Genomic DNA, 12,085 nt, shown 5'->3' with positions numbered 1-12,085 from the left:
AGAAGGGCCCATGTGAGGATTCCTCTCCCAAACACCAGCTTCACGTGCACATTTAAACTAGGAATCAATTTTCCAAAATCCAGTGTCACAAGACTTTCTTCTGGAACATGTTCTGGCTGTCCTAGAATTCCACAGCTCTGGTATTCTCTCTCTGGTGGTCCTCAGTTCTGTGTGAAGACCCTGTTCCGCTGTTCTTGCTTCATGGCGTGGGCGTTGCCAAAGAAAGCTTACAGCCAGAAGCCCTGGGACGGCCAGCAGCAGACCGTGGCCAAAATCTGCAACTACCTTGTGAGTGCTTCCAAGACTCCAGTGGTTCTTCATGGACATGGTGGGGGTGGGCAAGTCTTTCCTTTCCTCTTCTTTCTTTTTACATCTCGACTGGACATCCCAGTGCTAACCATGGGTTGCTGGCTCCTGAATGTTCATCTCCATCTCTAACTGCTCTTCTCACTCCGAGTGTTCCCTTTCCAGGGGTCTACTAGGCACCTCCCCCGGCTGAACCACACACACTGCAGTCTCAGCTGGTCCCTTCTGAACTTACGGACCTCCCATTTCAACTGCGCTCTGGCCCCCTAGGTCCCCAAAGCTAAAACCTAGAGTTATCCTAGACTCCTTCATCTCACTCACCTTCCACATTGGATCCATCTTAGGTCCCTAAGTACCCCTGAATCTGTTTCACCCTCCCCACCCCAACTGTCATTGCCTTTAGTTCAGGTCATGATGTCTCTCAGCTGGGACAGGGGTCTAGCCATCCAGTGGATCTCCCAGCCTTTAATCTCATCTCCAACCCATTCCCCACCCAGGCCGCCGGAGTGGTCTGGTTAGAACACACACCTGTTTATCTTGCTGAAAGGGCCTTATCGCCTCCCTTTTCTACAACAGTAAATCCCAGGGTGTATTGTCTGACACCAGTCCTTTCCTTTTTCATCCTCACCCGAGGACACACTTATTGATTTTAGAGAGAAGGGAAGTGAGGGAGAGAGACAGGAGAGGAACACTGATGTGAGAAACATCAGTTGGTGGCCTCTTGTATGTGCTGTGACAGGCCCGGGCCCAGAACTAGGCACGTGCCCCGACCAGGAACAGAACCTGAGATCTTTTGGTTCGTGAGCTGGCACTCCGACCAAGTGAGCCACACCCGCCAGGTCTGTGGCACCAGTTCTGTATAGGATATGCCCTGCTGGGGAGAAAAGAAGTTCTGAGACAAATAAATTTGGGAAATACTGCATTGTCTTGCTCCTTTTGGATATTTGCAGTGCCATCAGCTCATTAAAGTTCTGTGCTAAGGGTATGTTTTACGGTTGTTTAATTTATGGTTTTCCAAACTTATTTGACCCCACAGAACCCGCTGTCTAGGTAACACCTGAGAACATCCTAAGGCAGGAAAGCGCTGCATCGCAGCATATGCCCCAGTGCCTCTGCACAACATTTAGGAAGCTTTGTCCTCTGGTCCCGTTGCCTTCCCTGTTGTCACAGGCAGGGGTCCCCTGGACACACACTCTAAGACAGAGGTTGGTTAGCATGCATGGGGGCTATGAGGGGGGACCCTTGGGGTTAAACCCTGCAGAAGGGAAGGCAAGGAGCAGGAGGGGTAGAGGAGTCAAGCCTCAGCGTAGTTTCAGGGAGTGCTACATGAGATTCCCCAAATCGAGGTTGGGGGACAGGTTTTACATCCCCCTGTCTCTGGATGCCAGCCACCCTGGGAAGGGACATAACCTGGGGTTAACAGTTTTCTCCAGCCAAGGCAGTCCCCACAGCTTGAGGAATACATTTTTCACACCCGAAGAGAGATTTGGACAGAGCATGCCAGCATCCCTCAAAACAGCCTAACAAATATATACGGAGTAAGAGAATGAGGAGAGGGCTCAACACCGCCATGGTCAGTGATGCTCGAAATGTCCTCATCCAGTGTCTAACCGTGTTACCATCATTTTCCAGAGAGAGGAAATGCCCTGGAGGGAGTGTGTGGCCAGGGCACTAATTCGAATACCTGCAGGGCCCAGGGACTGGGCAGATGTGATCATGAGTGACGTGGCAGTGGTAGTGCCTGCGGCGCCCTGCAGGGCCCAGTCCCGGCTGGAAGCTGAGCGGAGAGCTTCAGCTCACGGTGCAGCCACTCTTGCCAGGTCCTCTCGTTTCACAGGAGAAGCTACAAACTCAGATTTTTTTTATTGATTTGAGAGCAGGGGGAGAGATAGAGAGGGAGAGAGAAACACTGATTTATTGTCCCACCAATTGATGCATTCATTGGTTGATTGTTCTATATGCCCTGATCAAGATCAAACCACAACCTTGGTGCATTGGGAAGACACTTTAACCAACTGAGCTACTCTGCCAGGGCAAAACCCAGATTTTTATAAGACATTAATCGGCAATCAGCTTAGCTTGCTTAAAGCACTGTGCAGGTCACTGCTTGGCTGGCCACTTGTGGCCCGTGGGCTGCCAGCTTGTGATCTCTGCAGTAGATCCCGAAGGATTCTCAGTATTTTCTTTGGTCTCTAGGTGTCAACACTTTTGCTCATGTGAAAGTCAAGTTCTAGCCTTAGCTTTAGAAGGGGTTGGTAACCTATCTGTAAATTCATTCATTCATTCATTCATTCACTCACTCACTCATTCATCCACCCATCCAACACTTTCTGGGCACCTGCACCATGCCAAGTCCTGAGCGGAGCACTGGGGCCCCTGGGTTGAGTGGGATGGCTCCTTCTCTTTGGGGAGCTCAGGATCCAGGGGAGGGAATGGTGTAAATAATTACAGCACAATGCCATAGGTGCTATAACAAAGACTGTGCACAATGCTGCAGAAACATCTAGGGTGGTGGGATCAGCTTTGCATGAGGGTTGTGGAAGCCTCAGGGAGGAGGTAACTTCTGAGCTGAGCCTTAGGGGGTGAGACAGAGTTCATCAGACAAAAAGAGGGAAGGGCACTGCAGTTTGGAGCAGCTGCTCGTACCAGACACAGATCTGAGGTGAGTGGGGCTGTGTCCTGGGACTGGAGCACAAAATGCACGGCAGGTGGAGGTGGTGCAGAAGTTGAGGCCCCAAAGGAGCGTGACCATGCAGGCTTTGCAACACACCCAGGAGTTTACTCCCCGATGTGCAGATCGTCAACAGAGGAGCGATCTGATCAGATTTCTCTTCATTTCCCACAACAGCCTCTTAGCAAGATGCCCATCCCTTAGTTTCTACTTGACCAAATTCATCCTGGACACCATTGTCAGATGATTTTGCCCAAAATATTGCTCTGCCATGGCCTTACAAAAAATGAATTCTGGCTTCCTATTTTCTAAAGCATGAGTAAGCCCTGTTCCTGTCTGGCTTTTAAGAGCCTCTAAGACCCTCTCCTCTCTTCACTTTATTCCCAACTGTTCTGCAGCTTGAATCCTTACCCTGGTAAGACCTGTCCTCCTTACCGATCATGTCCCTTGTGTGCCAGGTGCATTCTCACCTCGGGATGGATTCGAGTTTTAGAGTTTTCCTTCCAGCTGCAGCAGGGCATGTGTTAGAAGAAGGGACACTCAAGGCAGAAAGACTGCAGAAGTAACTGTTGTGATCAGCCAGGAGAAGATGAGGTCTGGCCTCTGGGGGTTCGGGCAGCGATATTTAGGAAGCGAGGGGCCAGGGCTTGGCTGCCTGACAGAGTCACCGTTCCTAGCTTCAGGAGGCATGGATGAGTCCTGGCAAGGGCTCAGCACTCCTGGGGTTCTCTCTGTCCCAGGTGACCACCCACCGAGACAACGCCTTCACATTTCTCAACCAGAGCCTGGAGTACGCCAAGAATTCCCGGGCCTCCCTCCGGAAGTCCTCAGTCATGTTCATAGGTAACCCACCTTGGCACAGCTAGTCCTGACCCCGGGGCTCTGCCAAATCTCCAACTTTCTCCCTTGGAAGGAAGCTGCCAGCCCTTTGGGCACCTGGGTGGGTGCCTCCCCTGGGGTTTGAGGGTTGGCCAGCAGATAATCACTGTGCAGATTAGAAAGCTCTTGTCTAAGATCACTGTGTGGGCCACAGGCTGGATGCAGCCTGGAGTCCTTGTGCAGGTTACAACCGTGGCAACTGCATACAGCAGAACTGCCGTCTCCTCACTGGAGTGCAGCCTGGGCCCGGGCCCAGCGGGAGCCTGCCACTGTGGAAGTGGAAAAGTTGAGCCGAGTCTCAGTGCCATGACCCCCTTTCTTAGCTCAGTTTTCTCATCTGTGAGATGGGGATCAAGTCCTGCTTCACAGACTGGATGAGAATTTATTTATTTATTTTTTTATTTTTATGTGAAGGCTGGCATGTCAAGGCACTCACTCAATGTTAGTTACCTTCATTCTCCCCACAATCCCAACCTCTACCTCTGTGGGGAAAACAAATAACAGATTCCCCTCTCCCAGAATCCCCCAAAGGACCGTTTTGATGACATGCTGGGTATGTCTTCTCCCGGCTATACTCCCCCTCCCCCCAAAATAACCAGACACCCTTCACCAAGGACCAACAGACACGTTGCAAAGAGGCCTGGAGAGGGTGATCCTCCCAGACCCCCACTTTGTAAGGTGATGTTTCCTTGACTTTCCTCAATTCGTTTGCAGTTTTTTATCCATCTAGTCATCCATGAACCCCTTCAGTGGTTTATTTAGCCAGTGGTGGTTATCCCTCTACTCTGTCAGTCACTCTGCTTAGTCCAGAGAAACAAAGAACCCTTTAGGAGGTGATGCTGTTCAGGTGATCAGGGATGGGTGAGAGGAGTGGTGTCCAGGACTGGGGGAGCCCTCAGAATGTGGGGGCCTGTTTGGAGGCAGCTTCTCACAGGGAGTGACATTACTTCGTAAATCTCGTTAGAAATTAATCACTTCTAAAAATGTTGGTGTATAACACCCTGGAGATCTCCTCTCTGCTGGGAGCTGTGCTGGGGAACCAATCTGAGCAGCATCAGCCTCTGGCTGCAGACAGCCCCCTCTGTGGGGCAGCGACTCTAGCCTCTACAGGCGGCTGATCTTTTGTGAGACCCTGAAGAAGGTTAGGATCGCTTTCTCTAGGAAAACGCATATGCGCATACAATTGTGCACATGCTGTAGGATCCTGGGAGACTGGCCCACCCCTCCCCAGTGCGTTTAAGTTGAAGAAGTCCCTGGTCTGGTGGGAGATGCATAAATCACATGTAAAATACAATGCACCGTATACAGATAGAGAGAAACTCACAGGAACTCTGGGGACCAGAGAGCTGCTTAACCTGGCTTGGGGGCAGGGGCAGGAATGATTTCCTGGAGGAGCAACTTCGTTGACCTGAATGTTCAAAAATAAATAGGAATTAGCTAGGTAAGAAAGTGTTGGAAGGGCATTCCAAGAGGTATAGGCCACTTAAGGATCTGGTGGTACTTTGGGAAGCAGGCATGCAGGCTGGGAACAGGGGAGGGCTAAATAACATTGCTGAGGACCTGGGTCTCAGCCCTGCCACCTGCCCGCCTGGAAGGTAGGCCAGGCACTTGGTGTCTTTCATGTTATTGTGGCTCAAACTCCTCAGAGAAGGGGCAGCCGAGGCAGCCCCTCCTCCAGTCTCAGGTGAGGATACTAAGGGCCAGTCTGACTAAGGGACCACCTGGGGCCACCCATCAGCATTGGCTATGGCCCACATCCTGCCCCTGGTCTGGTGCCATCCCTGGCCTTCAAGCCTGCCACCTCTCCCAGAGCCCCTCTTGGGAACTCTGCCACAGGATCAAAATGAAGTTCTCTTTTTGTGTCCTCATTTGCGAGGCTGGAGAAAAGAGAGCTTCTCTGAGGAGGTCTGGTCCAAGGGTGGGATGGGGGTGGGTCAGAGTCAGGAGGTGGATGTGCTCACCTCTTGGATTGTGCTCAAGGGTTCCTGGTCCCCTTCATGGACAACGTAATGACGGAAGAGTGTCTGAATGAAGTTAAAGCTGGTGAGTTGTGGCCTGTGCTGGAGAGATGTCAGGGGCCGGTGAGAGACTGGGTAGGCCCGCAGTGGGTCATAGGAAAGGAAAGGGGCAGGTTCCAAGGCAAGGGTGCTCAGCTCAGTTCAGCCGTGTTAGTCTTTATGCAGGCGAGTACATGTCAGGTGCCATGGGGTCACCAAGACGGAGGACATAGCCCCATCCTAGGGGAGCTTATAGTCTAAGAAACCAGGCCCAGAAAAAACCAGACCCAAAACCATTTAGTTCAGGGCAAGCAGTTCAGACTCTTAAGTGGGGCAGATTAATTTTGTAACTGGGAAAGCTGAAGGTAGGCTGGGACGTCCAAGAAGACTTCCTGGAGGAGGCAGGTTTAGTTTCAGGCTTTGAAGTGTAAACAGTTTGAAGAGCTGGGAGAAAGGTAAGATGAGGGTAGGCCAAGCAGAGGGTACCTAAGCCATGTCATGGAAGTGAGAAGGAAGGATGAGGTGTGAGACCTGTGTGGGGACCTGGTCTTCACAAGTGGCCTCTTCCCTTCCCACGACTCAGCTCTGGAAAACTTGAGATATGACCCAGAAGCTTCAGTGTGCATCTGTGCAGCCCAGGCCCAGGACAACATACTGGCCAGCTGCTGGCGGAACTCATGGCCACTGCCACATGGGGACGTGTGGGTGTGTGACCCGGCCACCACACATCGCTGGAGCCCTAGCTGTGAGAACCTGCCCACTTCCCACCGGCGGCGCTCCTGGATCAGACAGGCACTGGACTCCTGGACAACGTCCCTGAAGCAGTGATGTTCCTGGGCCGCCCTCAGGGGAAGCCAGGGCCCTGGCCATGCTCATTATAAATGCCATGTGGCTTACCTCTCACCGCTGAGTGTTTCCTTGTGGGAGGGGTCCTGGGGTCGGGAGAAGTCATCACTCTGTGCGGCAAGCCTGTGAGAAGAGCACGGCCTTCATCGCTGACTCCGGCAACACCTACAGACTCACACAGGCTGTTTGTCCACATTTTGTAAGTGGGGAAGCTGAGGCTCAGAGAGGTAAAGTGGCTCATTCAAGGCCATACAGTAAATTCTTTGGATGTTTCAGTTTCCTCGTCCCAATAGGGAGAGCAAAAGAACAAAAGGAGAAGATGATCTGGGTGGTTTTGAGGCAGGAAAAGAGAGATGCCTCCCACCCCAAGACATCATGCATATCCCAGAACCCGGACCTCTGAGTCCCACCCTCGGATCTTTGCACAGAGATTGGTCGCTGTTCATTTGGGCAACATTTATTGAGCAGCTAACCTGGGCCAGGTCTGCCCTGGGTGCTGAAGACACAGACATGAATGAGACCCAACCCCAGGCCCTGGGCAGTTTACAGTCTTGATGCAGTGGTTCCCACAAGGGGGTGATTTTTGACCCCTAGGGAATATTTGACAATGTCTGGAGATACCTGTGGTTGTTGTGACTCGAGGAAGGAGATGCTATTGGCATCCGTGGGTAGAGGCCAGTGATATTGCCAAACATCCTACAGTACATAGGAAAACACCCCCCACCCCACCCAGGGAAGAAGCATTCACCCCAAACTTCAAAAGTGCTGGGGTTGGGAAATTTTGGTCTAATGAAAGTATAAGAGACGTAAACACACCAGCAGCCCAGCAGGTCAGTACTTGGATGAAGGGGGGCGTGGAGCTGTGGGGTATGCAGACTAGCCTGGGGCTGGGGTGTGGGCAAAGGCCTCCCGGAGACAAGGCTCCCCTCCAGGGGGTTTGGAACGATGACCACATGGTGGACGTGTATGGAGAACCGCACATGGGGCCAAGGCCCACGCGCAGATACGTAGGTGCAACGAAGCCCGGTGGGAGGGAAGCGCGGAGGGCAAGGGTTGGTCATGGTGGCCTTGGGGGCTGTATTAAGGAGGGAGATGTCATCCAGAGAGCAGTGGGAAGGCATGGTGGGAGGGGCAAGGCAAGCAGGGCAGAAATGTGGGCAGATTTCTGCTTTAGAAAGCTGTGCGCTCATGGGGATACAGGGATTCCCAGGCACTGCTGGTGGAAGGGTAGGTGAGTGCAGCCATTCTGGACAGGAATCTGTCTCTTGTCAGTCATATTAAGTTTATGTATACCCATGACCCCAAAATTCCCCTCGTGGGCACACTTCTCAGGGAATCCTCCCACTGGTCCATAAAGAGTGGTGTGTGAGGAAGTCTGTCACAGCGCTATCTGTGGTGCCTGGGAGAGCAGGGGGTGAATGGGCGCCACGGAAGCAGTTAGAGGCAGTGCAGGCACATGTAACACCATGGATGGGACCTAAAACCTAGTGCTCAGTGCAAAAAGCATATTAAAAATGTATGGCCCTGGCTGGAGGCTCAGTTGGTTGGAGCATCCCATACACCAAAAAGGTTGCAGGTTTGATTTCCAGTCAGGGCACCTAGCTGGGTTGTGGGTTCCAACCCCAGTCAGGGTGTATATGGGAGGCAACTGATTGATGTTTCTCTGTATCTCCCTCTCTCTCTCTAAAATCAACAAACATATCCTCCCGTGAGGGTAAAAAAAATAATAAAATGTAAGTACTAAAAGTTGCATTTTGCAAGAACATGTACAAGCTGAAAATACCCATTAAAACACAGATTGGTGGGGGGCTGAGGAGGGTGCAGGGGCATTAGAGAATAATGAAAAAAAGGAGCGGTAGACAGCTCACTCTAAGTGGAATGAAAGGGTAGGTTGCAGGTGGGGGCAGTTGTGTGGACAACAGCACAGGCAGAGAGACCTGGCTGGAGGCTTCAGAGAAGAAGGGTGGGGGCGCTGGACTGCAGTGAGGGATGACGAGAATGATCAGACCCATGTAAGATTAAGGAAAGAGGATTTTCAGAACCTGGTGGTGGATGAAGGGGAGAAGGAGCAAGGTGCCCAGGATGGTGCCCAGGTTTCTGGGTGGACGACTGGGTCAGTGGTGTCCCCTCACTGAGTGATTCCTCCAACCAGGAGCGGGTCTGGGGAGGGATGAATTCAGGCTGGGAGTGATGAGCTCGAGGGACTTGTGTGCCACACTAGTGGAGACATCCCCCAGATGACTGGCTGCGCAAGGGTGGAGCTCAGCAGCGGGATCCGAGATGGTAACAGATTGGAGACTCATCTGCGTACAATGGTGAGGCGAGATTCCCTGGGTGAGTCCATGGAGTGGGAAGAGACACAAGTATGAGGGGCACCTACATTTAAGCTCCTGCTGGGAATAAGGAACCCAAGAATTTGACCACACAATCATCCTGCGATAAAGGGTAGGCCAAGGCCATCAGGATCCTGGGCTGAAGAGAGAGTAGAAAACGAGGATGGTCCTTTTGCATAACCTTTTCTGTTGCCAAGAATGATTGCAAGCATTACCTCCTTTGAGGCTCATGCTAGGCCTACAGACTTATGGGGAAGGTAGACCGGCTTTATTGTCTACATTTGACATGAGGACAGGGCTCAGATGGTGGGCCTTGTCCAAGGTCACACAAGGAAATCACACAAGGAAACAAAAGTGTGAGTCTCAAGGTCTCCCACCCATGCCTCAGCCCTTTCCACCCAGGGACACTGCTGCTTCCATTGGCAAGAGCCTAGGTCTGGGGGTGGCCTTGACAAACGATAGCTGCCATAATCTGAATCTGGGTGGCCTCAAAGCTCAACAGAGGCTAATAGGCTCAGTTTCTAGCCAACGCCCCCAAGCAGTCTTGAGTTGGAAGGGTCAAAGAGCACTGGGCAAGTCACCTTCCTTCTCTGAGCCTCCCCTGTCATCACCTGTAAAATGGGTTCTTCACAGGGTTTTATAGGAATCAAATTTCAAGGTGGAAGCAAAAGGAAGAAGTGGGCTCTGTACTCAAGAAGTGAGAAGATAAAGAAGGAGTAAGAATGGGAACTGTAGTTAGGGAGCAGTGTGGAGCAGGAAGTGTAGGAAAGGTTTGGGTGTGGAGGAAAGGGACCAGGTGTTCTGCCATGTGTGGGGTGAGTTACAAGGGAAAGACACAGTCCTGGCCCTGGGAGGCTCATTGCCCTCTGTGTGTCATCCTTAGCCCTGCGGCCTCACTCATCTTCGTACCAAACAATGACCAAGCCCAGCAGCTCCACTATTGGGCTTCAGATTTCTTCTCTCCCCAGGTCTCTCACCAACAGTCTCCTTGTCAATCTCTTAACCAAGCCTCCCTCCATCAATCTTTCACCTGGCAACCCAGGCCTTCCTGAGACAAATTCACCCATAGGTCTTTTCCATGGCTCACTCTCCTCTGCAGGATGAAGGCCATTGTGCGATCAGGCCCTCTGGTCCTCGCCCACCTTGCTGGCCTTACTCTTGCAGTACCCAGCATACTGGCTGTTACACACTTCCACGCCTCTCTGCATATGGGCTCCCACTGCCTGAAGTGCCCAACTGTCCCTCCAGCCTCCATCCATCTGCAGAGCCCTTCCTGGTCTCTGTGTCACCTCCTCTGTGAAATCTCCCTGAATCCTTCTGTTACTAGGAAGGAGGCCTGACCACGGGCAGGTCTGCCTAGGGTCAGGTGGCAGTGTTGTGGGTTCTTGACTTGTACAGAAAATATTTCACAAGCCTAGGTGACTGTGAGAGTATGTTTATTAAATAAAGCTGGGCACAGTGAAACAAGGAGATCTTAGGATTGAAGAATAGGAGAGAGCCTGGGTGGGGATGCTTTGGTTCTCTAGAAATATTGCAGGAAAGAAATGAGCACAGGTGAAGCTGCTGTCAGCTCACTGGAAAGTCAGAGAAAAGGAGGCCTTGGAAACAGGGTCAGGGGGTTAGCCCAGGACAAGCTGCTACTGCTCATTGCTCCCCTGGTTGCAAATCTCAAGGGAACCCTTGGGTTTTAGGAGATGCATGCATGCCTTTGGAGAAAGAAGAGGGGGAAGGGAAAGGTGCAGGTGTGCTCCCTGGAGGGATAGAGTTCTGGGTCCTCTGTTTTGAGGGTTTTTAAAGGCTGGGAGTTTAAGGGAGGTCTTAGGGGAGATCTCAATAGAATATTCATCAGCTTTTCCAGGTGTCTCCTTTCAGGGTTGTGGTCTCCACTGATTGGTCAGCACCAAGGCAGGGGAGTCATTAGTTATAGCAGCTGGCACTGCCCATCTGGTTTTGCTGCTTTTCTGGGCCTGGAGCTGAAATACAACTGAGGCCTAGATGTTATCTCTAGGGAGATGACTATCTGTATCTTGCTCTAAATTGCTTGGCCAATTTGTTCAGCTATGTCTGTTTCCCCTTTCTACTTGAGAAGGCATTTTCCCAGCTTCTTACTGTCCTGCCTCAGTGCAGGTAACACCCACTCCTCTGTACAGACCTGTAAGCAGTCCTGACTCCCCCTGGTCTGTGGTCTAGCTGCCTTTCCCTCTAGACCAGGCTGTGGGCCCCCTGAGGCTGTAGCACCCAATGCAGGGCTGGCAGCCATTTGCTGCCTAATCCAGTGTCTGCTGAAAGGCTCGCCTGGCCTGGAGGCCTTACTCCATCTCAGTTGTGGGGGGTGAGGGGTGTGTGGGGCGCGGTTAATCTCAGAAATAGACATCTCTGATTATATCACTTCTTTTCCCCAAGCTCTCCAAAAGGTCCCATTGCACTGAGGAGAATCCCAGTCCTCAGAATCAGGACCATTATCCCTCCCACGTCACCTCTTTCTTTCTCATTCTTCTCCAGCACCCCATCCCCCAAGCTCCCTCGCTGGGGCTCCGCCCCACTTGTTCCTTCCACGAGGAATGCTCTCCCCCACCCTTCCCCCCAACCCCGACAGCCCATCCCCTCTCCCCAACATACACACCCTAGCCACTCCAGGCCTTCTTTGCTGGAATGCCTGTCCACCGGTTTAAGTTTACTCCCATAGCTCTTGCTACCACCTGACAAACTGGCACACCTTCTTTGTTTATTGTCTCTCTCTCCTCACTACCTTATGAACTCCTAAAGGGCTGGGATTTCATCTGCTTTGCCCACCACTGTACAACAGTCCTGGAACCCAAGGAGGAGCTTAGGCAGTTTGTCTTAACCGGCTCAACAGAGGAACGAATGAAGTGAGAGTGGGGCGTGAGGGGAAGCTGGATTTAGCCACCACTTTAAAAACATGCGGGGGGCGGGGCCGAGGCCAAGGCTGAGGGGAGCGAGGCTGAGGGGAGCGGGGCTGAGGCGGAAGGGGAGGGCTGGGCGGGGTGGGCGGGGCAGGTGCTGGCGGAGGGCCGGTTGGAACCGGGTAGGCC

General features: G+C 52.2%; 1 protein-coding gene across 1 annotated transcript in view; it reads left to right on the top strand.

Moving 5' to 3' along the window:
- Positions 1-6,742, top strand: part of MROH7 (maestro heat like repeat family member 7) — a 40,836-nt gene extending 34,094 nt beyond the window's left edge. The window contains exons 20-23 of the mRNA XM_045857565.1: positions 166-288; positions 3,718-3,820; positions 5,837-5,899; positions 6,437-6,742. Of these exons, the coding sequence (XP_045713521.1) occupies positions 166-288; positions 3,718-3,820; positions 5,837-5,899; positions 6,437-6,681 (534 nt within the window). The 3' untranslated portion in view covers positions 6,682-6,742. The remainder of the gene's footprint in view (positions 1-165; positions 289-3,717; positions 3,821-5,836; positions 5,900-6,436) is intronic.
- The last annotated feature ends 5,343 nt before the right edge of the window (positions 6,743-12,085 follow it).

This window comes from Phyllostomus hastatus, unplaced genomic scaffold (assembly GCF_019186645.2).
Source record: "Phyllostomus hastatus isolate PE091 unplaced genomic scaffold, TTU_PhHast_1.1 phas_contig_147, whole genome shotgun sequence".
Taxonomy (NCBI): domain Eukaryota; kingdom Metazoa; phylum Chordata; class Mammalia; order Chiroptera; family Phyllostomidae; genus Phyllostomus; species Phyllostomus hastatus.
Note: the sequence above shows the minus strand (reverse complement) of the source record. Positions and strands in the feature narration are given on the sequence as shown.